General features: G+C 40.4%; 1 protein-coding gene across 10 annotated transcripts in view; it reads right to left on the reverse strand.

Annotated features, from left to right (window-relative positions):
* Positions 1-27416, reverse strand: part of LOC126293690 (uncharacterized) — a 667805-nt gene that overhangs the window by 51858 nt on the left and 588531 nt on the right. For all 10 annotated transcript variants that reach the window (XM_049986991.1, XM_049986986.1, XM_049986989.1 and 7 more), the window contains 7 exons: positions 24810-25070; positions 22885-23261; positions 16672-16982; positions 12131-12324; positions 10610-10900; positions 8568-8688; positions 4285-4533 (listed from right to left, as the gene is read on the reverse strand). In XM_049986991.1, coding sequence (XP_049842948.1) covers positions 4285-4533; positions 8568-8688; positions 10610-10900; positions 12131-12324; positions 16672-16982; positions 22885-23261; positions 24810-25070 — 1804 coding nt within the window. The remainder of the gene's footprint in view (positions 1-4284; positions 4534-8567; positions 8689-10609; positions 10901-12130; positions 12325-16671; positions 16983-22884; positions 23262-24809; positions 25071-27416) is intronic.

Raw genomic sequence — 27416 nt, forward strand, 5'->3', positions numbered from 1 at the left:
AAACGAATCTGCTCCAGTCCTGAATCCCTGGACCATTACACCAACAACCTGAAAACAGCTTTCGCATCCCGCAACTACCCTCCCGACCTGGTACAGAAGCAGATAATCAGAGCCACTTCCTCAGCCCCTCTCACAGAAGAACCCCAAAAGTGCCCCACTTGTGACAGGATACTTCCCGGGACTGGATCAGACTCTGAATGCGGCTCTCCAGCAGGGATACGACTTCCTAAAATTCTGCCCCGAAATGAGATCCATCCTTCATGAAATCCTCCCCACTCCACCAAGAGTGTCTTTCCGCTGTCCACCTAACCTTCGTAACCTCTTGGTTCATCCCTATGAAATCCCCCAACCACCTTCCCTACTCTCTGGCTCCTACCCTTGCAACCGCCCCTGGTGTAAAACCTGTCCTATGCACCCTCCCACCACCACCTACTCCAGTCCTGTAACCCGGAAGGTGTACACGATCAAAGGGAGAGCCACGTGTGAAAGCACCCACGTGATTTACCAACTGACCTGCCTACACTGTGATGCTTTCTATGTGGGAATGACCAGCAACAAACTGTCCATTCGCATGAATGGACACAGGCAGACAGTGTTTGTTGGTAATGAGGATCACCCTGTGGATAAACATGCCTTGGTGCACGGACAGCACATCTTGGCACAGTGTTACACCGTCCGGGTTATTTGGATACTTCCCACCAACACCAACCTATCCGAACTCCGGAGATGGGAACTCGCCCTTCAGTATATCCTCTCTTCTCGATATCCGCCAGGCCTCAACCTCCGCTAATTTCAAGTTGCCGCCGCTCATACCTCACCTGTCTTTCAACAACTTCTTTGCCTCTGTACTTCCGCCTCGACTGACATCTCTGCCATTACTCTTTGCTTAAATATGTCTGCTTGTGTCTGTGTATGTGCGGATGGATGTGTGTGTGTGTGTGTGTGTGTGTGTGTGTGTGTGTGTGTGTGTGTGTGTGTGTGTGCGTGCGTGCGTGCGTGCGTGCGCTAGTGTACACCTGTCCTTTTTTTTTTCCCCCCCCTAAGGGAAGTCTTTCCGCTCCCGGGATTGGAATGACTCCTTACCCTCTCCCTTAAAACCCACATCCTTTCGTCTTTCCCTCTCCTTCCTGAAGAAGCAACCATCGGTTGCGAAAGCTAGTAATTCTGTGTGTGTGTTTGTGTGTTTTATTCATGTGCCTGTCTGCCGACGCTTTCCCGCTTGGTAAGTCTTGGAATCTTTGTTTTTAATATATTTTTCCCATGTGGAAGTTTCTTTCTATATATATATATATATATATATATATATATATGACAATGTAAATAAAACAGAAAGAAACTTCCACATGGGAAAAATATATTAAAAACAAAGATTCCAAGACTTACCAAGCGGGAAAGCGCTGGCAGACAGGCACATGAACAAAACACACAAACACACACACAGAATTACGAGCTTTCGCAACTGGCAGTTGCTTCGTCAGGAAAGAGGGAAGGAGGGGGAAAAATGAAAGGATGTGGGTTTTAAGGGAGAGGGTAAGGAGTCATTCCAATCCCGGGAGCGGAAAGACTTCCCTTAGGGGAAAAAAAGGACAGGTGTACACTCGCACACACACACACAAAGGCCTTTAAATATGTCTGCTTGTGTCTGTGTATGTGCGGATGGATATATATATATATATATATATATATATATATATATATGCCAAATGGGTATTTCACAAAATACCGATGTGGACTCAGAGAAACAGACAAGCATGGAAGGGCGTCAGGAATTGGAGTCTGCAATGAGCATATGTAATTATACAACTTGGAGCACCTGAAAATAATTGGGGTGGTCTCAGAAATTGTTTCTGTTGTGGTCTTCAGTCCTGAGACTGGTTTGATGCAGCTTTCCATGCTACTTTTGCTTCATCTCCCAGTACGTACTGCAGCCTACACCCTTTCGAATCTGCTTAGTGCCTCAGAAATACTGTACATAAAATGGAAAACAACGACAATTTTTGATTTATGGGCATTAGGCTAGGGTTCAAGGCAAAAATAACCAAAAACACACATACCAGTTATGAAAGCCTCTATTGTACTATTATAAGTTCAGGATAATAACGATGTTGAGACAGCATTCCAAATGCAGTACAGAGCATAAGGTGTGAGAGAGAAAAGAGGAATGGTAGGTCAGCAAGGGGACTACATAACATCACTGGTGGCCAACAGAGGCTAGATATATTGATAAATTAGCACCACATGACCTCAAGAGGTCAGTCAGTTGGATACTGTAATGCAATCGGTTAGTGAACAACCTACACCACTTGTATTTTTTGATACATTGATTTAGGATGAAAAGCTTTTAACATTTCTTATTTTATTAATGGTTCCTTCTTAATGAAAAACACTCATCATTTTAATGAAAAGCACGCATCATTTCAACACCTTCCAAAACATATTTCATGAATAATGAAAGTATCAGTTGAATTTTTAATTATAAAAAAATTGTAAAAAATGTGTTAAAAGTCTTGTTACAAACCGTAAATACAAAATTTGGAATGAATTTAGATGTAAAATTACCAATTTAAAATATAATTGCTGTAAATAACAAACTGTGATGAATTATATTTCATTACTGTTCTAACAATACCGACCCCTCAATTCCTGCAATGTGGCGTTACATTTGAGCTATCCTGTCCAAAAAAAAAAAAAAAAAAAAAAAAAAAAAAAAAAAAAAAAAAAAAAAAAAAAAAAAAAAAAACAGCTGCAAGTTAATTCTATGTAAAGATGAAACTGGCAGACTTTAGAAAGCAGAGAAGTATCATTCAGAGCTGTGGGCTCTACAGAGCAGCTGTCAATGTTGTCATGTGTTGCTGGCTCTGCTCATTACAAGCACAAAACATACATACGGCCACAGTCTCTGTACACTGGGGTTCCAGCACCCAGAGACTTTGGCCCTCGCCAAGTTGAGCTTGTGTGAACGTGTGCTTATTTTCTACTTCAGAAAAATGGCTTTGTCCACAAGCTTTAATATTTTAGCAGACCTTTTTATTAAGTCAGTCTGTGACTCAATGCCTGCTCTATGTGGTGAGTGTACTGTTGAAATACTATTACAAATAAAGCAATGTGTCATGTTTGAATTTTCTCACATCAAGAAATGAGAAGCAAAGCTTGTTCACTGTGAGTTGCAACCTTATGCCAAGTTGTAATATTAGTGGATAAAAGGCCACAACTGCATATGTAGCACTCACAGATGATTTTTCGGTTTAAAAATCACAATGTACAGTAAAGTAAAACGCCCATGTGTTTAAGTTAGCTAGCTATGTTCCAGTCACTGATGATCCACGTTAGATCTCGGTTATAGAAATTTGTTTTATGAGATATAATGTGTCTAAAGGCTTCAATTGTTTGGTCTCCAAGCAATGATATTAAGTGCTACAGCAAATATGCGCATCTAAACCTGTGACGATAATTTAAAAGTGCAATGTGCCCAGAGTTTCTGCCGTGCAATGACGATACATCCTGCAATAACGGACTAATTTTATACATCAATGACAATATTCCATGATACATTGTAGTATAAAAAAATATTAAAAAGTACAGAAAGAAAACAAATATTCATAAGACACTACAGAAGCATACAGAATATATCTGAAAAATTACCACAATGATATCAACAATGTAGGAAAAGACAGACTGCTACTTGCTGTACGGAAGACAAGTTAAGTTGCAAGCATGCACAATTCAAAAAGAGACTTTACATAGAGTTTTCGGCCACAGCCATAATCAGCAACAGAGAAACACACACCATTCATACACACAAGCAGGCACACCTCACGCACACACGACTGCCGCCGCCGCCACCATCTCGCACTGTGATGAAGGCTGTGGCCAAAAGCTCTATTTAAATGTCTTGTAATTATGCCTGTCTACAGCTCAACGTGTCTTCTATAAGGTAAGCAACAATCTTTCTTTTTCTACATTGTTGATATTCCTACCGGTGCACGTTATTGTTCCGAGGATGGACAAATTAGCAAACAACCCATTTGTATTGCTGCAAAGTCTCAACTCAATTGACAGGTCACATTTGTATGGTCGAAGCCTCGCCTCAATCCTTGAGCGAGACATAAGTGGTACAATGTCTGCGCCGGCAGTACCGAGTGTAATCTTTATGTGGCAGCAACGTATTCTCACAGAAGAAACACACGGACAGTCCTCAGAAAAATTTCTACCGAATGTGTTCACATGACACAAAATGCGCACAAAAATAAAGGCATCCAGCGATGGGAGTCCTGTCGGCCTCACCTTTCTGGGCGGAAGCCTCGACGACCTGCCAGAGGGAGTTGGGAATCGGGCCGAAAGCGGTGTCCAGCTCAGGCCGCAGGCCATCGCAGAGGGCGGCGTAGAGCGCGGGGCAGAGCTTGCCGAGCGCGATGCGTGCCACCGCCGGCGTGCGCACCGAGTCGCCCAGCGTGCAGCAATGCTGCCGGTTCTCCGCCGCCGAGAAGTGGCTCACCACCTGTTCCACCGCATCCCCCACCGCCGTCACCAGCTCTGCGATGAGAAGATAATTACTATTAGCTTTTCACTGTAGTCTGTTAGTAACTAGATATACTGCTTCTGACATATTTTAACACACTTCCATTTTTCACATAATGAGATTCCTCAAGCTGAGTGCAGTAGGGAACAGTTTAGTACAATTCTTTTCCACCAGCCTATCAGAGACAGCAAAGGACTTGGAAGAGCAGTTGAACGGAATGGACAGTGTCTTGAAAGAAGGGTATAAGATGAACATCAACCAAAGCAAAACAAGGATAATGGAATGTAGTCGAATTAAGTCGGGTGATGCTGAGGGAATTAGATTAGGAAATGAGACGCTTAAAGTAGTAAAGGAGTTTTGCTATTTAGGGAGCAAAATAACTGATGATGATCGAAGTAGAGAGGATATAAAATGTAGACTGGCAATGGCAAGGAAAGCTTTTCTGAAGGAGAGAAATTTGTTAACATCGAGTATAAATGTAAGTGTCAGGAAGTCGTTTCTGACGTATTTGTATGGAGTGTAGCCATGTTATGGAAGTGAAACGTGGATGATAAATAGTTTAGACAAGAAGAGAATAGAAGCTTTTGAAATGTGGTGCTACAGAAGAATGCTGAAGATTAGATGGGTAGATCACATAACTAATGAGGAAGTATTGAATAGAATTGGGGAGGAGTTTGTGGCACAACTTGACTAGAAGAAGGGATCGGTTGGTAGGACATGTTCTGAGGTATAAAGGGATCACCAATTCAGTGTTGGAGGGCAGCATGGAGGGTAAAAATTGTAGAGGGAGACCAAGAGATGAATACACTAAGCAGATTCAGAAGGATGTAGGCTGCAGTAGGTACTGGGAGATGAAGAAGCTTGCACAGGATAGAGTAGTATGGAGAGCTGCATCAAACCAGTCTCAGGACTGACGACGACAGCATCAGATTGTAACATCACCAGATGGCTACTTGCCATCATTAATGATTTTCATTTACTGTTTACTATTCCAAGACTTAAGTATAGCAGCCTTCGGATGCCGTAATAATGTTTTCCCAATTACATTTTCCTTGAGACATACTGAATCTCAATTGTATCTCCAGTGAGGATAGAAGATGAAGTACTGAATTAAAATTTGTGTCAAGGCTGGGACTTGAACCCGGGTCATCTGCTTACTTGACAGATATGCTATTCACTACACTACCCTGGCACTGTGGCTAATACAGCAGCAATGATTACCTTAGTCCAATGCCCTCTCTAACACAAACTTCAATTCACACCTCAGCCCATCTCAATTCTCCCCTCCTTAAATTGTCAGTATTGCCGAGGCTCTTCGATAAAGTTGAAACTCTACTTGTCACCGAGAAAATTTAATTCTGTCAGATCAGCAGATCACCCAAGTCTGAGGTACAGGCAGGATTCCCTCCTTTACATACCAAGTTGGGGAGATATTAAAAAATCAGAGAGCCTCGGTAACACTGACAATTTAAGATGGGGAAAACCGAGATGGGCTGAGGTGTGAACTGAAGTTTGTTTTAGGGAGGTCACTGGGCTAGGGTAATCCGTGCAGCTATGTTAGCCAAAATGTCAGGATTGTGTAGTGGATAGCATATCTGCCCAGTAAGCAGGATACCCGGATTCAAGTCCCAGCCTTGGCATAAATTTTAATTTGTTACTTCAGCTTCCATCCTTATTTTCCAGAGACATTTCTGGAAGCATCTCTTAAGTTAGTTTAAGAAAAAATGACTAGCCTCAGGCTAACATGTTTTACTAGTGCCTCAGTGTCATGGCAGAGAGCAAAAACCAATCTTAGCACCAGAAGAAAACATAATCCAACCAGATGTTTCCTGCAATGAAGAATTCTGTATCAGCTAGATGCGAAGATTTCATTAATTTCTACCAAAGTCAAATTGTCTTCCTAGAGAACAGAAATTTAGAGCCTCCAGCAATGGCACATTTTATAAGATGTGTAAATCTCAACATCACTTAACAGTTTAGTTCACAGAGCCCCAACAACACATAACTGAAACTTTTACTGAAGCCTAAGTTAAAACTGGAACCACATTACCTCTACCACCGTGCATTACATCCCCATTATTAATACCTTCACGGGACTACTACAGTACCTCTGCCAAATCACAGCAGTTATTTATGGATTACAAAGCTAACTGTTAATGTTTTACACTATTTAGTTATCTCATTAAGAAATTTTCAACTTACAAGACCATCATACGACGTAAACAAAATAGTGACGACGATGATGAAGAAAATGATACTGTGGCAACATTGCCTATTCAAAAGGCTGCTCACTGCATCTCACAAAGAGGAAACACGAAGGGTGGAAGAATCAACATCTATCAGTTTCCCTCACTTTTCAACTGCTACATACTTTTGTTTCATAAATTGAATTGCATATCCCTTGCTGCATTCTATGTCTGTTTACATTCCGGGTGTGTTTCGCTTTTACTTTAAGGCAACTTCAGTGGATTTGAACTGTGTTAATAATTTTGTTTTGAGAGGGCGTGAGATTTCCCGCTATTTTATTGGTAAGAATTTCCACAAAGGAAAAAAAAAATGATTGAATATAAATAAATAAGTGTACATAATTGTACATTTTGTATGTATGTTATATAATTTGGAAGTGGGCCTTTTGGCTGAAATCTTACTTAGCTTACTTGTTTGACAGTCTTTGTTTGTGACTCAACTTCGCTATATGTTGAGTAGCAATATATCCCTTTCATAAATTGTCATTATTCCAGCCTGGATTTTCCATTATTTTAGTTGTATGATTTGGAAGAGTTGACAAGATAAGTCATTCTGAGATTTAGAACTATCTTCGTTGTTTATGAAGATTATTTAGGGAGCATGTTCTGTCACGGTTGGTCTATTTATTTGCTTGAAGTATTCCTAATGGACTTTGTGCATAGATATTAACTGTAGCACTGTGCTCGACATCGTCACAAGTGCAGCAAAGAGATTGCTCTGACATGCAGAGCTCCAAGGAATATCAGCAGCTAATGTAATACATAGCAATAATATCAATATGTACTGTGTCTTTTTGTAATAGCATTTTGTTTATTTGGTTGAATGTTATAACCTGAACTGGATGTCAAATATAAATATGCATTCTACTTTAGTGTCTGACGTATATTCAATGTGTAATAAAATCTGGTTGTAACTGCAAGTTGTCAGGGTGGTGATTTAGTACATGTTGGTGTCAAATTGGGAATTAAGAAGAGTTCATCTTGTCAGGAGTGTACTTTATTGGGAACACACACATCGACTGAACTTTTGCAGTTTTTATACACAGTATTTACAGTTTAGAAAATTGTTCATGCCAAAATTTTTACAATAAAAAATTATTACTTACTGCTATTTATTTTTCTGGTCAAAATCTGTATTTACTCTCATATCCTCTTATCTAGTCATAGGTTACTGGTCACACTATAACTCCGACGCATTATTATGCCATTAAGCTTTTGTTTTGTAGTTTTCATACTTTGTAAGCTAACTGCTTTGGAACACAAGCAATTGTCTCAGATGAACTGCAGATTTTTCTTATGAGAGATGTGAACTATTTCTGCTGTAACTTTTTGTTCACTTGGGATTTTTTGTTTTATTTATTTTTTATTGCGGTGGTATTAACTTTACATTCAGAGATTAGGTAGGGTGAGATTGTGGCTAGTTGTGAGGGCGCTGCAGAAAGTTGAATGTGGGTCTTACAGATGTTAGGACCTACGCAACGAGTTTTAGGCATTTGGGTGGTCAAGTTTACTCGCACTTTTGTCATTTATGTTCAGCTCGTGCAACTTAAAACCAGTTGATAGGATTCTCATCCAAAAATTCATAAAATCAGCACAAGTACAACTGATGGCACTAAGGCAGCTTTGCAAACAAACGACTGAACATTGATTGTATCTGTCCTATTGTAAGAAGTATGAAAGATGACATCTGACCAAACTACCACAGGAGACTACATCACCTGTGGATCAATCCCCTCCCCTTTTTTTCCGCTTAACTACCACTTCATCAAAACAATTTGTGCACAACTGTATTGGAAACTTACCCCTCTTTTGTGCAATGTCGATTGCTGCCAGAGGCACAGATGGACTGTGTACATGTGTCAGGAGAGATGCCGGCCTCACAGCCTTCTCACATGGACTAGATTCATTGTCTGCCAGCTTCCCCTGTAAGAAGAGGAAGGAGCAATGTGCAATATTCTGAATATCAGTTACATTGGTACTGAGGCACAAAAACATAACATTACAACATGACACTATAGGAGGGTATGAGAAATGGCTATTCAGTGTTTACAGAAAGTCATTCTTAAAACAGAGTGGAATGAATTAGCTTCTGTTAAAATCACTTTCGATCTACACGTCATTTCAGTATACCTCTCAAAAAGATAAAGAAAACATCATTCAAAGTTTTATACAAAAGTGCTGGGCATACGAAAAACAGTACATCACAATACTCAAAGTACATAATGTATACATATGTACTCGAAAATCGGTCATTAAATACACATCACATATCTTTGAAGTACCAGTGCATGGCAGCTAAGATTTTTGGTGATCAGTTAATTAAAGATTGAAATGTAACATAACACACAGGAATGAAAAACACACTGGAGTATTGTATCTGCTCCGGAGGGCCGATTAAAATAAATACTGATATGCACTCTTAAGTCATATGATCTTGGTTATGTCTGTCTTTCCTCGTGTTCATCTTGTTTTCATGATTTAGCAAATTCATTTTTGTCCTCCGAGTATTTCACAGTGGCATGCTTCAATAAAATAATATTGTTATGATTACTTGACATCGCCCAGATCCCAAGTTTTGTTACACAGATAACCAGTTTCAGCCAGTTCCATGGCCATCTTCAGATCAATAATCACAGAACTTACAACATGTCAGACACTGTATGGAGTGCTAATCTCTCGCATAGGCAAAAAAACTGGGCACAATCCCATGTGCACGATGATCTTACACATTCTTGGATAACAGCAGTAAGCAATGTAAAACGCCATCCTGCATGACATGGGAACCAGTTGAAGTTGTCCTTCTGACGGAAACAGGCAATGAATGTGTGCTTCAAATGCTCAAATTCAGACACTAGATGCAGTTCATGTTGTATATTAATCACCTTGCAGACAATATTAATAGTAACCTCAGACTTTTTGCAGATGATGCTGTTATCTGTGATGAAGTACTGTGTGAAAGAGGCTGCATACATATTCAGTCAGATACTGATAAGGTTTCAAACTGGTGCAAAGATTGCCAACCTGCTTTAAGTGTTCACAAATGTAAAATTGCACACTTCACAAAAAGAAAAAAAAACAAAACTTAGTATGTTGTGATTACCATATCAATGAGTCACTGTTGGAATTTGCCAACTCATACAAATATCTGTATGTAACTCTGTACAGATATGAAATGGAATATCACTTAGGCTCAGTTGTGGGTAAAGCAGATGGTAGAGTTCAGTTTATTGGCAGAATACTGGGGAAGAGCAATCACTCTTCGAAGGAGGTTGCCTAAAAATCACTCGTGCAACCACTTCTAGAATATTTCTCAAACGTGTGGGACTCGTACCAAATAGAACTAACAGGATATACTGAATGATTACAGAGAAGGACAACATGAATGCTCACAGATTTGTTTGATCTGTGGGAGAGTGTCAGATACTGAAGGAACTGAACTGGAAGACTATTCAAGACAGACATAAACTATCCTGAGAACACCTATTAATAAAGTTTCAAGAACTGGTGTTAAACTATGTCTCTTGAAATACACTGCATCCCCTACATTTCATGTAGGGATTGTGAGGGTAAGATTAGAGTAATTACTGCGTGCACAGAGGCACTCAAACGTTCTTCCTGCACCTCATATGTGAACAGAAAGGATCTCGAGTAACTAGTATAATGGGACATACCCCCTGCCATGCACCTGACGGTGGTTTGCAGAGTATAGATGCAAATGTAGACATACAAGTCCTCCATACAGTCACAAATTTTAAACGATACCTCATACTGTCACACTTTCGAGAGCAACGCGTCAGAAACTGTACTTGTCGGGCAGAACAGTGTGACGAGACATCGGGTTTACCTGGCAGAGCCGCTGCTGGTGCTGCAACGCGGCAGACGGAGAGTTCGGGGGTGTTGGCAGGCTCAGCCGGAAGCTGACAGTCTTGCGGCCGCTGTTGCTGCCGGACGAAGATCGGCCGGACGAGGATGCCGAGCCGCCCGAGCAGTCGCAGCTGCCGCCACTGCCGCGGGGAGCTCCGGCCACTCCCACGCCACCTTGCAGGTGCCTGTGCTCCGGGGTGTTGTGTGGCGCCCCTCCGTTGCAGACGTCGGCCATCACATTGCTGCGCTGTCCGCACAGGAACTTGCTCACCTGTACGAGATACACAACTCTCTGTTTAAATCTATTCTCGGAGACAGAGGAAGGGAAAGATGCAACAAAGGGAGAGAGGGGGGGGGGGGGGGAAGGAAGGGTGCAGGGGACAAATATTTAGGGAATTTGCATGAAGAAAGTGATGGTGGAGAACCCGACCAGAAAAAATATATCTCGATTGCTAACAGTATGACGTCATTGTTCTGCATAATCTTGTGAACTTTCTGTAATATACAGAACAGCTAGCAGTGCAAAATAATATGAAGAACACTAGCCTCATCACAGAATATATGACGAAAAATAAATTGGCATTAAATAAGGAAAAGACAATTCTATTGGAGTTTATGGTAAATTACAAATCAAGGCAAGTGGATACTGAGACAGAGTTGTCAAGTGAAACAATTGGTAAACATAAATTCCTGGGTATTATAGTTGACGAACATCTTACATGGAAGGAGTACATCAACTACGATCGTGTAATACCTACCTGCTAAAATGCCTTTCTAGCATAATAGCGTCACTAGTCTTCAGACAAATCTATTTTGGTATTATACACTACCACCTACAATACGGTATTGAGATTTGGGGTGGTATACATGGATAGGGCTTTTAGGGCCCAGAAGAGAGCAATTAGGATAATAGCGAATATTAGTAAATGTCAAGCCTGTAGAGAATACTTCATTAAGTATAATATACTAACAGTGTATTCATTATATGTTCTAAGGACTATACTGTTTGTAAAAGAAAATACGGAGCACAGTATAATAAATAGTGATATCCATAGTTATAATACAAGGAAGGAAGAGGATTAGCACATAAAACTCAGAAATAAAAAAGCAACCGATCATAATCCATTTTCTGCTGGAAGATTTTTTTTTACAACAGACTGCCAAATACCATAAAAATGTTAAAAGGAAACATATTTAAAATAAAATTGAAGCAGCTGTTAATTGCTAAATATTTGTACTCCATCAAGGACTTTTAATGTTGTATGTACTTTATTTCTACTACTAAACTATTCTTATTGTTCATGTATGTACTGACTGAAGCTCTGTCCACGACTGTAAAAGTTATTATGGACAAATAAACCATTATTATTAACAGCTACTGAGTGCATTAAAACAATCTACAATAGCACCCCACACATTGCACAAATGTAAGCAAATGCGAGACAGGAGGAAACGTGGCATCTCGAGCTGGTCGCTCCCTGACCCTCCACAAGGCACACACCTGCATCCTCAGCCTCTTCATGTCGTCGTCTCCCCAGCCCTCGAGATTCTCTGCCGACCCGAGCACCGAGGACAGCCCGCTCACATTCAGCAGGCCGTCGAGGCCCAGAACGGCGTCTGCTGCTGGACTGCGGGGGAGGGGCGGCGTGGGCGGCCGCGGCTCCTCGTAGCTCGAATCTGTGCCGGCGTCCACTCCTGTGGACAGAATGCCAGTGTGTGTCGGTATGAAAACAAAACAGCGTTAGACTACTTACTGATAAGACATTTTGCCACTGGCTGCCTGTTATATGGGAACCAAATGCGGTCTGTGAGTAAATAATTGAATCTCATGAAAACTGAAAATGAAAGAATAGAAACAGTTTCTGGCTTTCTAAAATACCTGGTAAGTAACAGGACTGTTCCTTTTGCCTTCTGGAAATAAATATCCTGATAGTTGTTCCAAAGAGTATTTTTAACTTACGTATAATAAACTATTGGGTCATTGCAAAAGTTCATAGCATTTTTCAGTAAGTTTAAAACATCACATATATATAAACTGGAGACTTTAGTCATCAATAATATATTCTTCTTCATTATTTACAACATTCTGTCATAATGTTCAGTAACTTTTCAACTCCACAACTGTAGAAATCACGTGATTTTGAGGTGAAAAACTCACTGAGCCCTGTTTGGAGCACATTTGCATCCGCAAAGGAAGTTCCTTGAAAGCTCTTTGACAGAGAGAGGAAAAGGTGAAAATCTGAGAGCACAGGACCAGGTGAATAAAGTGGGTGCGGAATGACTTCTCAACTCAATTCGTGTAAAATGTTTTCTGTAACTAGTAGAATGTGGGCAGGCATTACTGTGGAGTAGCGTCACTTCAAGCCGACTTGCTGGTCACTGGTCTCGGATTGCACCTCTAAGGCTCAAATGGCTCTGAGCACTATGAGACTTAACATCTGAGGTCATCAGTCCCTCTAGACTTAGAACTACTGTATTTACTCCAATCTAAGCCGCATTCGAATCTAAACCACACCAGAAAAATGAGACTCGAAATAAAGGGAAAAAAACATTCCCGAATCTAAGCTGCACATGAAATTTGAGACTCGAAATTCAAGGAGACAGAGAAGTTTTAGGCCGCAGCTCCAAATCGAAACAAAGTTGGTCCATTGTAATACGAGAGAGAATTTAGGTCGAATGAATGACGATAGAGCTATAGTAGTTTGGTTCGAGTGGTAAGCTTCGCAGTTAAGCTTTACCAGGTAGCCATTGCTATGTGTCAGGTGCTCCGTCCGTATTTTTACGGGTACCCTTCCTTTTTCACGTGCTTCGTCTGGTTTGAATCGATTGCTTATTTTGCTTTGATCTGATAAGTGTCGTTTTCTTTGTTATAGGTGTTTACATCACTCTAAGCTGAAAATGCATTACTGTACTGTGTCATGCATTGTTTGTCGCATTCTGATAGTGCGTGTTTGCAGCCTGTCACCGCTCGCGGCATGGCTTGCTTTTGAGTGCGCTACCACCGCTTACAATTTTTTTTAAAAAAAGAGAGGAATCGTCTCATTAGCGAAACAATGGCAAGAGACTGTTATTTGTTGTTACTTACACTGCTGCTTTCTTTGATACTGATCAACAAGAACCAAATAATAGACTGTGTATGATAGAACATGTTCTGAATGAGAGTTAGGCGAAAATTTTTCTCCGTTTGAAAATCTTTGCGACAGCTTCTTTAGTACATCAAATTCTGCACAGAAATTAAGAGTCATCTTAGATTTAAAAATCTAGTCAGTTGCCGTTCTTAATTTCTGACTGAATCACTATTAGGCATAAGAATAATACGAATATAAACATGACACAATATGTATATTCTTCCGCATTTACTGTTGTCCGACTCTAGTTTCATAGTTTATTAGGCAGACAGGATTTAAATGAGATAGCAGCAAACACGAAAGAATACATGGCAAAATGTTTATATTCGTATTATTCTTACGGTGAAGAGAATACTACATGTGATTGACATTTCATCAGATTCCTATTGCCAACTATCTCCTCTCACAGGTAGGAAAAAATTGGCCATATTGACAAACATCTTAAACAGTCTTGCCAGTCGGATTTTTGTAGTACATTGAAATTCTGCTACATTCGAAGATGAACAATACAGAATTTGTATTTACTTCGTTAGATAATATATGAAAATGCACTGGTCAAAACTCGGGGCAGAGAAAAAAAGCTCATCTTCCACCTTTTTTTAAAAAATTTATTTACTGACGCAGAGTTTTTTGTGCCAGTATTTATCTTTGTGCCTACAAAGCATGCCTGTCTAGCGCTACATATATTTGACGGCAGAAGTTAGTTGTGGCGGCACCCACAAACATTTTTTAAGACTTCAGCTTGCTTTCCACTCGATTCTAAGCCGCAGGCGGTGTTTTGGATTACAAAAACCGGAAAAAAATGTGCGGGTTAGATTCGAGTAAATGCGGTACTTAAACCTAACTAACCTAAGGACAGTACACACATCCATGCCCGAGGCAGGATTTGAACCTGCAACCGTAGCAGCAGCGCGGTTCCGGACTGAAGTGCCTAGAACCACGCCTCTAAGGTGTTTCAGTTGTTGACAATAAATGTCTGCAGTGATACACTTCAGGGAAACAATTCATTGTACACTACACCATCGCTGTTCCACCCTATGCGTAACAATACCTTTTGCGGATGTGCACAAGTCTTTGTACGGGGAATTGCTGCTTTGTTTGGTCTCAATCATTCGTTTCTTTCCTTATGTTAGCATTAAGACACCAATTCTCATCACCAGGGACGATACAGGATATGAATGGTTGGTACTGTTCAGAAGGCAATTGATGACGAGCTAGCAGAGATGCACATCTTGCCACCTGGTGTTTTTTGTGATTTTGGCTTAGAGCACATGGTACCCACACAACCAATTTTTTAACCTTCCCTGTTGCAGGCAAATGTCACACAATGGTGGAATGACCACAGTTTATCATATTTGGCAGTTCTCGAGTACACAAACATAGATAATTGTGAATTAATGTGTTTATACCATCTTCTTCAAACTCTGAAGGTCTTCCTGAACAAGGAGAATCACTAATGCCAAAATGATCTTCCTTAAAATGATCGATTTCCTTGCTGTGCTCTGTCCAATGGCATTATCACCTTATATGGTGAAAATGTTTCTGGCTGCACCCTCTTCTGTCGTCCCTTTACTGAACTCAAACAGAAGAATATGTCAGAAATGTTCTAATTTCTCCACATGACTCATTTTCTAGTATCCACAGCTCCATTCACTATCACCAAATGACAATATGTAAACTCAAATAGCAACACAGTGAACTAAAAGTAACAAATGATAAATGAAAAATAAATCCATAGCAGTCTGAATACCAACATGCAAAACAAAAATGCTATTAAGTTATGCACCAACCTAATAAAATCAGCATACACTTTACTGTATTCAGCATTGTGACATTTCAGTACATATCAGTAGAATGTAAGATCAGCATTCAATGGTTCATCAAATTAACGATCAACACAGATGGGGCACAGCTTTGGATTCCTCCCTGGGGAGTGACTAAACACTATGTCATTCTGTACATCAACATGAGAACTAATTCATCCTGCTAATTGCAAGGAAAGAACAGTGTAATGCGGAATCAGAGTTCTGATGCAACTTGATAGTTTTGAAAAAGGGAGTGAGTGTGGAGGGAGATAGGGAGGGAATGAATGAATTTGTGGCCTTCTTGGAAGACCATGTCAGTTACTACCAGAAATTATTGACATAAATCACAAGAACTTTAAATCAGGTTAACTGCCTTTGGATAGCCTCAAACTGATCGAGATATCTCCAATTTCAGTGCTAATTCACCTCAACTTTTGAAATTTAATTTACTACCTTTTCTCTCTGCACCCATTTTGAAATAAAGTAGATTTCATGTTCTATTGTATAATCAAGCTAAACCTACTGTAGAATAAATGTGAATATACTTACCCAGACTGAAATGCTTGGATTTTTTTTATGTTGATTACCTACTGCAATACCATTTTCTTTGTCTCATTCACCTACATCACAACAGCTCCAACGATATCTGCAGTTCATCATCCAGTGTGTCATTAACTTTGAGAGGTATTGTTTTACAGTCAATAACCGTAGGAACTATCTGTACTGTTTACATTTTTTATGACATTAATGATTTTTATGATACAAGGGGGAACAACAACATTTCCACCTAGAAACCACAAAAGCTCTCGCATTTGTTCAAAGCAAGTAAATTAACAATTGACAAGTATTCATGTACTAAATTTCAAAAAATGTGACCAACTGATCACTTAAAAGAAGATTGGGTGAGACAACTAGTTTGAATAAACACTAACCCTCAAAAATAAATAAAAAAGCAATAATTCCTGTCTTAGTAATTAAGGCACTTTTAATTTCTTACTACAACTTGAGCACAAGTTTTACTAATATTTTATGATGAAAATTTACAATATTTTCAATCCCTTCAAGTTTTATGCTACGATATCACAATTTTGTCACATCTCTTTCCCTACCTTCATCAAAGTCTTCTTCATCGTCACAGAGGTCTTTATCTGGGTCCAGAGGTGGCGGTGGCGGCTTCCGCAGGTGGTGGTGGCGATGGTGACGGTGGCGGTGGTGGCGGCCGGTGCCGTCTTCCTTCTGCTGCTGGCGCAGGATGCCACGCTTGCCGAGTGCGGGTGGTGACACCTTGCCCTCCGCCTTCTTCTTGTGTTGCTGCAGCTGCTGCTGGACCGAGCACTCACTCTCGTAGCGGTACACCAGCAGGGGGTTCGAGTCACTCAGCAGCGTCGAGGAGCCGCGGAATCCCGATGACGGGTGGGAACTGTGAGGCGAGATACGACATCGGTAACCACTCGAAACTGATCTGTATAAATTACAAGTTTGTTGGCACGTTGGAGTACCAGTTCGTCTACACTGGGTGTCAGATGTTACAACAAAACACTTTTCCTTCCTCGAGTTTTCTGGCTTTTTCTAGTTTGAAATTTCAGATATCCCTGAAACATGTTGTAAGTAAGAGCTTTGAGTTACCACATCATATACTAGTCATTATTCCAAGCTCAACTACAATTCACAATTTTACCAATAACTGCCACCCCTTTTGTCACTGTCATAAGCCAGCATTCGCTATCACTGCGCGATAGCCTTAAGTATATGTATTAATAGCCCCACCCCAATTAACCATGGACCTTGCCGTTGGTAGGGTGGCTTGCGCGCCTCAGCGATACAGATGGCCGTACCGTAGGTGCAACCACAACGGAGGGGGATCTGTTGCGAGGCCAGACAAACGTGTGGTTCCTGAAGAGGGGCAGCATCCTTTTCAGTAGTTGCAAGGTCAACAGTCTGGATGATTGACTAATCTGGCCATGTAACACTAACCAAAACGGCCTTGCTGTGCCGGTACTGCAAACAGCTGAAAGCAAATGGAAAATACACCCTTAATTTTTCCCAAAAGCATGAAGGTTTACTGTAGTGTTAAATGATGATGGCGTCCCCTTGGGTAAAATATTCTGGAGGTAAAATAGTCCCCCATTCGGATCTCCGGGTGGGGACTACTCAGGAGGATGTCGTTATCAGGAGAAAGAAAACTGGCGTTCTACAAATCGGAGGGTGGAATTTCAGATCCCTTAATTGGGCAGCTAGGTTAGTTAATTTAAAAAGGGAAATGGATAGAATAAAGTCAGATATAATGGGAATTAGTGAAGTTCGGTGGCATGATGAACAAGACTTCTGGTCAGGCGACTACAGGGTTATAAACACAAAATCAAATAGGGGTAATGCAGGAGTAGGTTGAATAATCAATAAGGAAATAGTTTTGCAGGTAAGCTACAACGAACAGCACAGCTAACGTATTATTGGAATTCAATACCAAGAAAAGGAAAAGAAGTACGTGAATATGGACTGGGGATAAGGGAAAGAGGAATACGCCTGGTAGAATTTTGCACAGAGCATTATTTAATCATAGCTAACACTTGGTTCAAAAATCATGAAAGAATGTTGGATCGTGGAAAAGGCCTGGAGACACTGGGAGATTTCAGATAGAGTATAAAATGGTAAGGAAGAGTTTTATGAATCAATTTTAAAACTGTAAGACATTTCCAGGGGCAGACGTGGACTCTGACCACAATCTGTTGGTTATGAAGTGCAGATTTAAAACTGAAGAGACTGCAAAAAGGTGGGAATTTAAGGAGATGGTACCTGGATAAACTGACAGAACCAGAGATTGTGGAGTGTTTCAGGGAGAGCATTATGGAACGATTGACAAGAATGGGGAAAGGAAATACAGTAGAAGAAGAATGGGTAGCTTTGAGAGATGAAATAGTGAAGGCAGCAGAGGATCAAGTAAGTAAAAAGACGAGGACTAGTAGAAATCCTTGGGTAACAGTAGAGATACTGAATTTAATTGATGAAAGGAGAAAATGTAAAAATGCAGTAAACGAAGCAGGCAAAAAGGAATAAAGACATCTCAAAAATGTAATCGACAGGAAGTGCAAAACGCCTAAGCAGAGACGGCTAGAGGACAGATCTAGAGGCATGTATCACTAGGGGTAACCTGCCTACAGGAAAATTAAAGAGACCTATGGAGAAAAGAGAACCACTTGTATGAATATCAAGAGCTAAGCTGGAAAACCAGTTATAAAAAAAGAACTGAAAGTAGAAAGGTGGAACGAGTATAAAGAGGATCTATAGAAGGGCGATGTGCTTGAGGGCAATATTATGGAAATGGAAGAGGACGTAGATGAAGATGAAATGGGAAATATGATACTGCTTGAAGAGTTTAACAGAGCCCTGAAAGATGAAAGTTGAAACAAGGCCTCCGGAGTAGACAACATTCCATTAGAGCTACTGAAAGCCTTGGGAGAGCCAGCCATGACAAAACTCTACCATCTGGCGAGCAAGATGTATGAGACAGACGAAATACCCTCAGACTTCAAGAAGAATATAATAATTCCAATCCCAAAGAGAAAAGGTGTTGACAGGTGTGAAAATTACCAAACTATCAGTTTAGTAAGCCACGGCTGCAAAATACTAACACGAATTCTTTAGAGACGAATGGAAAAAATACTGGTAGCAGTTGATCTCGGGGAAGATCAGTTTGGATTCTGTAGAAGTGAAGGAACATGTGAGGAAAAACTGACCCTAAGACTTATCTGTGTCAGAGGAATATAGCACTAAAATACAAATGTGTAACTGAATATGTAATTTATATCTAAAAACAAAGATGGTGTGACTTCCCAAACGAAAGCACTGGCAGGTCGATAAATACACAAACATACACACAAAATTCATGCTTTCGCAACAAACAGTTGCTTCATGAGGAAAGAGGGAAGGAGAGGGAAAGACGAAAGGATGTGGGTTTTAAGGGAGAGGGTAAGGAGTCATTCCAATTCCGGGAGCGGAAAGACTTACCTTAGGGGGAAAAAAGGACAGGTGTACACGCGCACACACACACATATCCATCCGCACATACACAGTCACAAGCAGACATTTGTAAACGCAACAAACTGTCCATTCGCATGAATGGACACAGGCAGACAGTGTTTGTTGGTAATGAGGATCACCTTGTGGCTAAACATGCCTTGGTGCACGGCCAGCACATCTTGGCACAATGTTACACACTGTCCGGGTTATCTGGATACTTCCCACTAAACCCAACCTGTCAGAACTCCGGAGATGGGAGCTTGCCCTTCTCATTATCCGCCAGGCCTCAACCTCCGCTGTCTTTCAACAACATCTTTGCCTTTGTACTTCCACCTCGACTGACATCTCTGCCCAAACTCTTTGCGTCTAAAAATGTCTGCTTGTGACCGTGTATGTGCGGATGGGTGTGTGTGTGTGTGTGTGTGTGTGTGTGTGTGTGTGTGTGTGTGTGTGAGAGAGAGAGAGAGAGAGAGAGAGAGAGAGAGAGTGTATACCTGTCCTTTTTTCCCCCTAAGATAAGTCTTTCGCTCCCGGGATTGGAATGACTCCTTACCCTCTCCCTTAAAACCCACATCCTTTCGGCTTTCCCTCTCCTTCCCTCTTTCCTGATGAAGCAACCATTGGTTGCGAAAGCTTGAATTTTGTTTGTATGTTTGTGTTTGTTTGTGTGTCAATCAACCGGCCAGCACTTTCATTTGGTAAGTCACATCATCTTTGCTTTTAGATACATTTTTCCCACGTGGAATGTTTCCCTCTATTATATGAGTATGTAATTTGTTTGTCCATAAATTTTTGTGTCCATAACGTCTCAGAAAATATGTATGTAAGCTCATATTTGTGTAAACTTTTGGCATATTACTTCATGCCAGCAAATTATCACAATGTCCAACATCAAATGTATGTATGTGCATTTCATGTACGGTATTGATCCAGAGGACAATAAATAAATAAATATCTTAGATCATAGATTAAGGAAAGGCAAACCTATATTTCTAGCTTTTGTAGACTAAGAGAAAGCTTTTGACAGTGCTGAATGGCATAAACGCTTTCAAATTCTACAGGTGACGGGTAAATTACAAGGAACGAAAAGCTGTTTACAATTTGTACATAAACCAGATAGCAGTTATAAGAGTCGAGGGACATGAAAGAGAAGCAGTGGTTGGGAGTAGAGTGAGACAAGGTTGTAGCCAATTCCTGATGCAATTCAATCTACATACTGAACAAGCAGAAAAATTTGGAGAAGGAATTAAAATCCATGGAGAAGAAATAAAAACTTTAAGGTTTGTCTATGACATTTTAATTCTGGCAGACACAGCAAAGGACCTGGGAGATCAGTTGAACGGAATGGACGGTGTCTTGAGAGAAGGATATAAAATGAACATCAACAAAAGCAAAACGAGGATAATGGAATGTAGTTGAATTAAATCAGGTGATGCTGAGGGAATTATATCAGGAAATGAGACACTTAAAGTAGTAGATGGGTTTTGTTATTTGGGAAAGCAAGATAACTGACGATCGTCGAAGTAGAGAGGATATAAAATGTAGACTGCCTATGGCAAGAAAAGCTTTTCTGCAGAAGAGAAGTTTGTTAACATCGAGTAAAAGTCATGAAGTCTTTTAGAGAAGTATTTGTATGGAGTGTAGCCATGTATGGAAGTGAAACATGGACGATAAATAGTTTAGACAAAAAGAGTGTACAAGCTCTCGAAATGTGGTGCTGCAGAAGAATGCTGAAAATTAAATGGGTAGATCATGTAACTAATGAGGAGGTACTGAGTAGAATTGGGAAGAAGAGGAATTTGTGGCACAACTTGACTAGAATAAGGGACTGGTTGGTAGGACATGTTCCGAGGCATCAAGGGATCACCAATTTAGTATTGGAGGGAAGGGTGAAGGACAAGAATTGTAGAGGGAGACTAAGAGATGAATACACTAAGCAGATTCAGAAGGATGTAGGTTGCAGTAGGTACTTGGAGATAAAGAAGCTTGCACAGGATAGAGTAGCGTGGAGAGCTGCATCAAACCAGTCTCAGGACTGAAGACAACAAGAACAACAACAACAGCAGTGACATACTCCATCTGAAATCACTCTTCACTGTATGGTCATAACTGACTTCAAGAATGACAATGTGAGAAAGTCTGCACAAGACCACTTTTCTTGGAAATTAGGAAAAAAGAACCAAAACATTAATATTAAATACTCATCTTCAAATTCGGAGCTGTATTTATATTTTATAGGCATTTAAGAACTCCACTTTTATTTCTGTGTGAATGACAAAATTCAATGGTATCTGAAATTCTGATGTGCATATACACTCCCAATCATGCATTGCGTAAAAGGACCTAGACCTGGAGATGTAGGTTGCAGTAGGTACTTGGAGATAAAGAAGCTAACATCATTTCCAAGGAACACAATGGAGGTAGCTGCGACTGATCATCCTTACAACAATTCAGTTTTTTTCTTCACCTTTCCTTGTATGACCGTGCTGTAGCTTGCAGATTAAGCAAGGAATAACTTAGAATTCTTTTTCTTTTATGATGATTTTCAAGGAACATGCTTGTCCTTTAGTCCAAGTAATTTGAACGTGCATCTCTCAATGAAAAGAAGGAACTATCTATGAAAACAGATGTCTATGGTCCTGATGTCTTTTGTTATAGAAGTAGTCACACTCTCGCTCTCTCTCTATGACAATGGGATAAGACATGTTGTCTTCATGGTTGAGAATTATTTGTGAAATAGATGAATTGTGCTTGAAACTATATTTATTTCATTGCATTATTTCCAATTTTAAGTAATGTGCTACTCAGAAACAATGTCCAATAAAAACTATAATAATTAAAAACAAGAACTATAGGTGTTTATCTGGAGTTTGTGGTATAGTAATTTTAAACAACATTTTACACTGGCGTGCTGTGTATCGAAATTATCTTAATAGTTTACAAGGAATTTAATATTTGTTCGGAATACATAGAAAACTTCTACATCTACATCTACTTCCACAAAAAATGTCAATTCTCGAGTTATTCGGGTGTGGAACATTCCAGAAACCACCTCTCATTTATTCTGTATTGCACAATCCTTACAACACGACGGACTCACAACCAATTGTTTCCGAAGCAGAATTTTAAGAATGATTTGTAACAAAATTAGTCCAAATATTTCTTTTCGTGAACATACCCTAGAGTGTCTCAGAATTCCACCGAGATTTTACTAACTTATCCAGTAATGCCGTAAACTCATTTTCCCTGAGAACTCCTGGTTTTTAGCAGACAAGGTACCAACCTGCTACTGTTTCTCCACCAACCTGGAATCCGAAGTGACAGCCTTGTTAGTGTCCGGCTCCTCGAGCAGGCGGCGGTACTCCCGCGGCAGCAGGACGGCGAGCGAGTCACGGTCCCTTACGTGGGCGAAGCCCTTCCTCCTGAGCGCCTCGACGTCGTCACACGACAGCGGGCGCGGCCGCCTCTTGCCGCCGGTCGTGCTGACGGCGACAGTTGCGGCGGTGTCGACCTTCTGGGGGGCCAGCAGGAAGTCGAGCTCCCTGTGCCGGTGCTTGCGGAGGAACGCCAGGTCGGGCAGCGTGTAGTTGGGGAACAGCACCCACGTGCGCCGCTTGTGTTCTGCCAGTGTCTGCACCGCGCGGCTCAGCGTGCGCGGTGATGGTGGCGTGCCCGCGGCCACCTGTGGAGTGTCGTCACACTTAATGCCGTACCTCTCCGACAATCTCTCATCGTCTTGCACATCTCATCTCTGACAGTTTTATCTGACTGACTGATGTTCGGGTGCAGAGATTGCCCATTCAGTATAGTCAGGGCATAATTAGGGCACATTAAATTACAAGATGCAATTTATGTGGACCCAAAGGAGGTTTATCCTGGCTTTGGAGCCGTAAGATTCCGTGACGAGATTTTCTCCAGAGTTAAGTCGAGATTACAATATTGGAGATGTGACTTAAGAAATGGGGTGTGAATCAGAAAAGAGATGTTACAGTGACTACCAATTCTATGAGAAATTGCACCAGTTTAGGATAATGTGACTGGTGGCCAACACAGGACCAGCACACCAAACTTGTAAGATTCACCTACTAATATCTGATGAAGTATAATTCAGACTGAACTTTTATCATGTTGAATACACTCTCAACAGCAATCTTTAAACAACGTATTTCAGATCTCAAGCTTAGAACACTTTTTATTAACATTAGGATAACAATATTCAGACGACTTACTCAGTGCACCTTCGCCTCCAGCTGAAAGTGCAATGCAAAGTGAAGTGAAGTGATTGAGTCTGTCTAGTCAGTTGGGCAAATTGTGAAATGAAAATATTGTGCACTTATGATAATCAAAAACCTCACAGACACCTTTTCAGGTACATAAGGATTCTTACATTTCCATGACAATAAACATACTCCATATTGGTGTATGTGGTTAACAACACGGGTCAATTCTGGATGAACTCTGCAATTCACAACCACAATACTAGAAGTAGAAATTTTGTACAAAGGTAATGTATCACTCTCAAGGTTTAAAAATGGGCCTTTGTACTTTGGTGCAAAAGTCTAAAGCTGCTTGCCAGCAGACATCAGGTAGGAAATTTAGAATCCCTAAATATTTTTTTTTTAAAAAAAGACACCTCACTAACCAGTTCTTCTACAATTTATCTGAATACCTGGACTCAGCAGAATTTACATTTCTAACTAATATTTGTATCAGATACAATCTGATTTTCCCGGTACATAGATAGCTTGTAGTGTAATGTGTTTTGTTTGAAGTATTGGACAATAACGGCAGGTGAGTACTATAGGATGAGGAATAGTGGCCTTTTTTCAAAACAGGTATTTTTCATCTAATATACACATGTAAGTACTCTAGAAGTAATTACTATCATTGGAAGATTGAGTACATTAACACTAGTCATAATTTGTTGTTAGTATACTTCAGAAGTAGCCAGCAGTTGCTTCTTCTGCCTTCATATGTGGAACTCGAGTCATTCCAAACTCTTCTTCTTCTTCTTCTTCTTCTTCTTCTTCTTCACAAAACACAAGTCTGGAGGACATATAGTCAAATGAACAGATCAGTTCCTAGAGGTAAGAAAAGACTGGGAAGATGTTCTAGAATAAGGTGGGCTGATGACATCAGTAAACAGGCAGGAGCAAAACGGAGGCATATAAATGACAACTGTAACACAGGAGAAGTTGGGCAGTGGACTACAGTGAAGCAGCAGACTCACATTGCGAGACTGGATGACGCTGGTCTGTGTCGCCCTCTCTTCGAGTGCCCGGCTGCCGTTGTTGTTGTCGTGGCAGCGGATGTGGTCGAGAGCGGGCGGGATCTGGACCGGCAGCGACACGGGGACGTACTCCTCCAGCTTGGACACACTCTCCGAGAGCTGTTCCACCGAGGAGGAGCTCTCCGACTCCTCCGTCTCCTCCCTTATCAGCTCCGGCTGCTGCTGTTGGTGCATGGTACCGTCTTTCACTGGAGGCCCGACCTGCACAAAATGGAGCAATATAGTGTTGTAACACTGGAGGAAAGTATGTACAGAATGGACTTCACACTTATTCACAGAAGCAGTTACAAAAGGCTCTACAGGTATATTATATAACAGTTAATATTAGACAGGAACAGTAAGCAGATGACAGACTGCAACAGTAAGTAAGCGGACGGCAGGTGGCAACAATACGGATCTATACTGACGAACGAATTGCACAATTTTATTTTTAAATTTTGGCATTGCAATTTCAGGCGTGACAAAATGAATAATTCTTGCTTTAACATCTATCAGACTTAAAAATATCGTATGGCCCATCCATTAGCTGAGCATATGTATTTCAGGCATTTTTTTAATGTACAAACATTATCAATATATTGTATATGGTGACTGACAGCTGTTTAAAAGGATTCAGATGATGTTATAGCAGCTGTTATCAATCAATGTGTGCAATATTTTAACTTTATTTACAAAAAAGTTGCTGGAAACATCACGTGCCCAGCTAACGGAGACAATTCGTTTAAGGAGAAACCAACATTGAGGAAGGTTAATCATAGTTCCAGAAGAAATGCAAAAACAGAAGAGGGAATACGACCCTATGACTCATGTTAGAAGATATGCAACCTAATTCTATGACAACTACAGATTTAGTGGAAGCGTTCAACAATGCTGACTGGACTACACTATTTAAATTTTAAAGGTAGCACAAATAAAATACAGGGATATAAAGGTTATCTACATCTCGGACACAAAACCATGTTGCAGTTATAGGAGTTATAAAGCCCATTAAAGTGAAGCAGTAGTTGAACAGGGAGTGAGATACGTTTGTAGCCTACCCACAATATTATTCACTCTGCACCTGAGGAAGCAGTAAAGGAAACCAAAGAGAAATCTGAAAAGGAAATTACAGTTCAAGCAGAAGAAATAAACACACTGTGGTTTGTTGATCATATTGTAATTTCCTGAGATATGGCAAAGGACTTGGAAGAACTGTTGAAAGGAATATGCAGTATCACAAAAACAGGTTGTAAGAGTAACATCAACAAAAGCAAAATAAGCATGATGGAATACAGTTTAAATAAGGTAATGCTCACAGAATGGAATTACATTAAGAAATGAGATACTGAAATTAGTACACAGCTTTTGCTATTTGGACAGTAAAATAAGTGACAATGGATATAAAAAATATTGTAAACAGCAAGAGAATCATTACTGGAAAAGAATTTGGTAATACTGAATAGAAATTTAAATTTCTGGAGGCATTTATCTTCAGTGCAGCCTTCTACAGGAGTGAAATGTGGGGGATAAGCAGTTCAGTCAAGTTCAAAATATAGTGCCAGGAGAACGTTGAAAATTGAATGGGTAGATTGGATATGTAATGAAGAGGTACTGAACCAAACTGGGGAAAACATTTGTAGCACAATTTGATCAAAAGAAGGGATTGGTTGATTGAATCATCTACTTGGTAACTGAAGGGGCAGGTAAAAATTGTAGAGGTAGCGCAAGTCTCGAAAACAATACCCCGTAAGTATCCACACACAAAAGTTGCAAAGGACAGACTACCATGGCAAGCTGCATCAAACCAGTTTTCAGACTGAAAACCTGAACAATGACATGTCTAAGAATTTTGCTGCACTAAAGAATGAAACTTCTGCTGCATTTCATTTGTAAAGTACCTAAATGCCACTATGAATCTTTTAAAAAATATTTTTGTTTGCCCAGTAACCCCACCCAAGAAAAATTAGCAAATTGTTTGACAACGCGTGAACAGATATTTTCTCGCCCCAACAATGATTTTTAGGTTATAAAGCTACTATGCCTACTCTTCTAATAATTATCAACACATGATATATGATGTGCATTTACTTTCAGACATAATGGGCAAGTATGAGCACACTATTATCAGCGATAAAGGCACTGCATATGTCAAAGATGTGTTTGCACAGAGTTTAAAACCATGTCTCTCTTTGCAACATTGTTACACCAAAGTCAGCTACACCTCAGCAACCACATTCGTTGTTTGCATCCCTTTCTGCACTTGTGACAAACATCTCTACACACGTATTTGCATTGTCTGCTACACTGAACTTTCAGCTCACACTTCAAATTGTCTACTCGCATAAGAGCTACAAAATAATAACTGAAGAGGAAGACCTAAAGATCTATGGCGCCACATTAATAATACTCGACAAAATAAACACATGAAGAAAGAGACATAGGTAGTCATCACTGGTAGAGTGAGAAAACTTAGCAACTTCCAACAGACTTTACACAAAATTTCAAATGTTTGTGAAACTTTTCCTCGCCGATTATCCCACAAAATGATGAAATGAAAAAAGTTTGTCG

This window comes from Schistocerca gregaria, chromosome 10 (genome assembly GCF_023897955.1).
Source record: "Schistocerca gregaria isolate iqSchGreg1 chromosome 10, iqSchGreg1.2, whole genome shotgun sequence".
Lineage (NCBI taxonomy): Eukaryota > Metazoa > Arthropoda > Insecta > Orthoptera > Acrididae > Schistocerca > Schistocerca gregaria.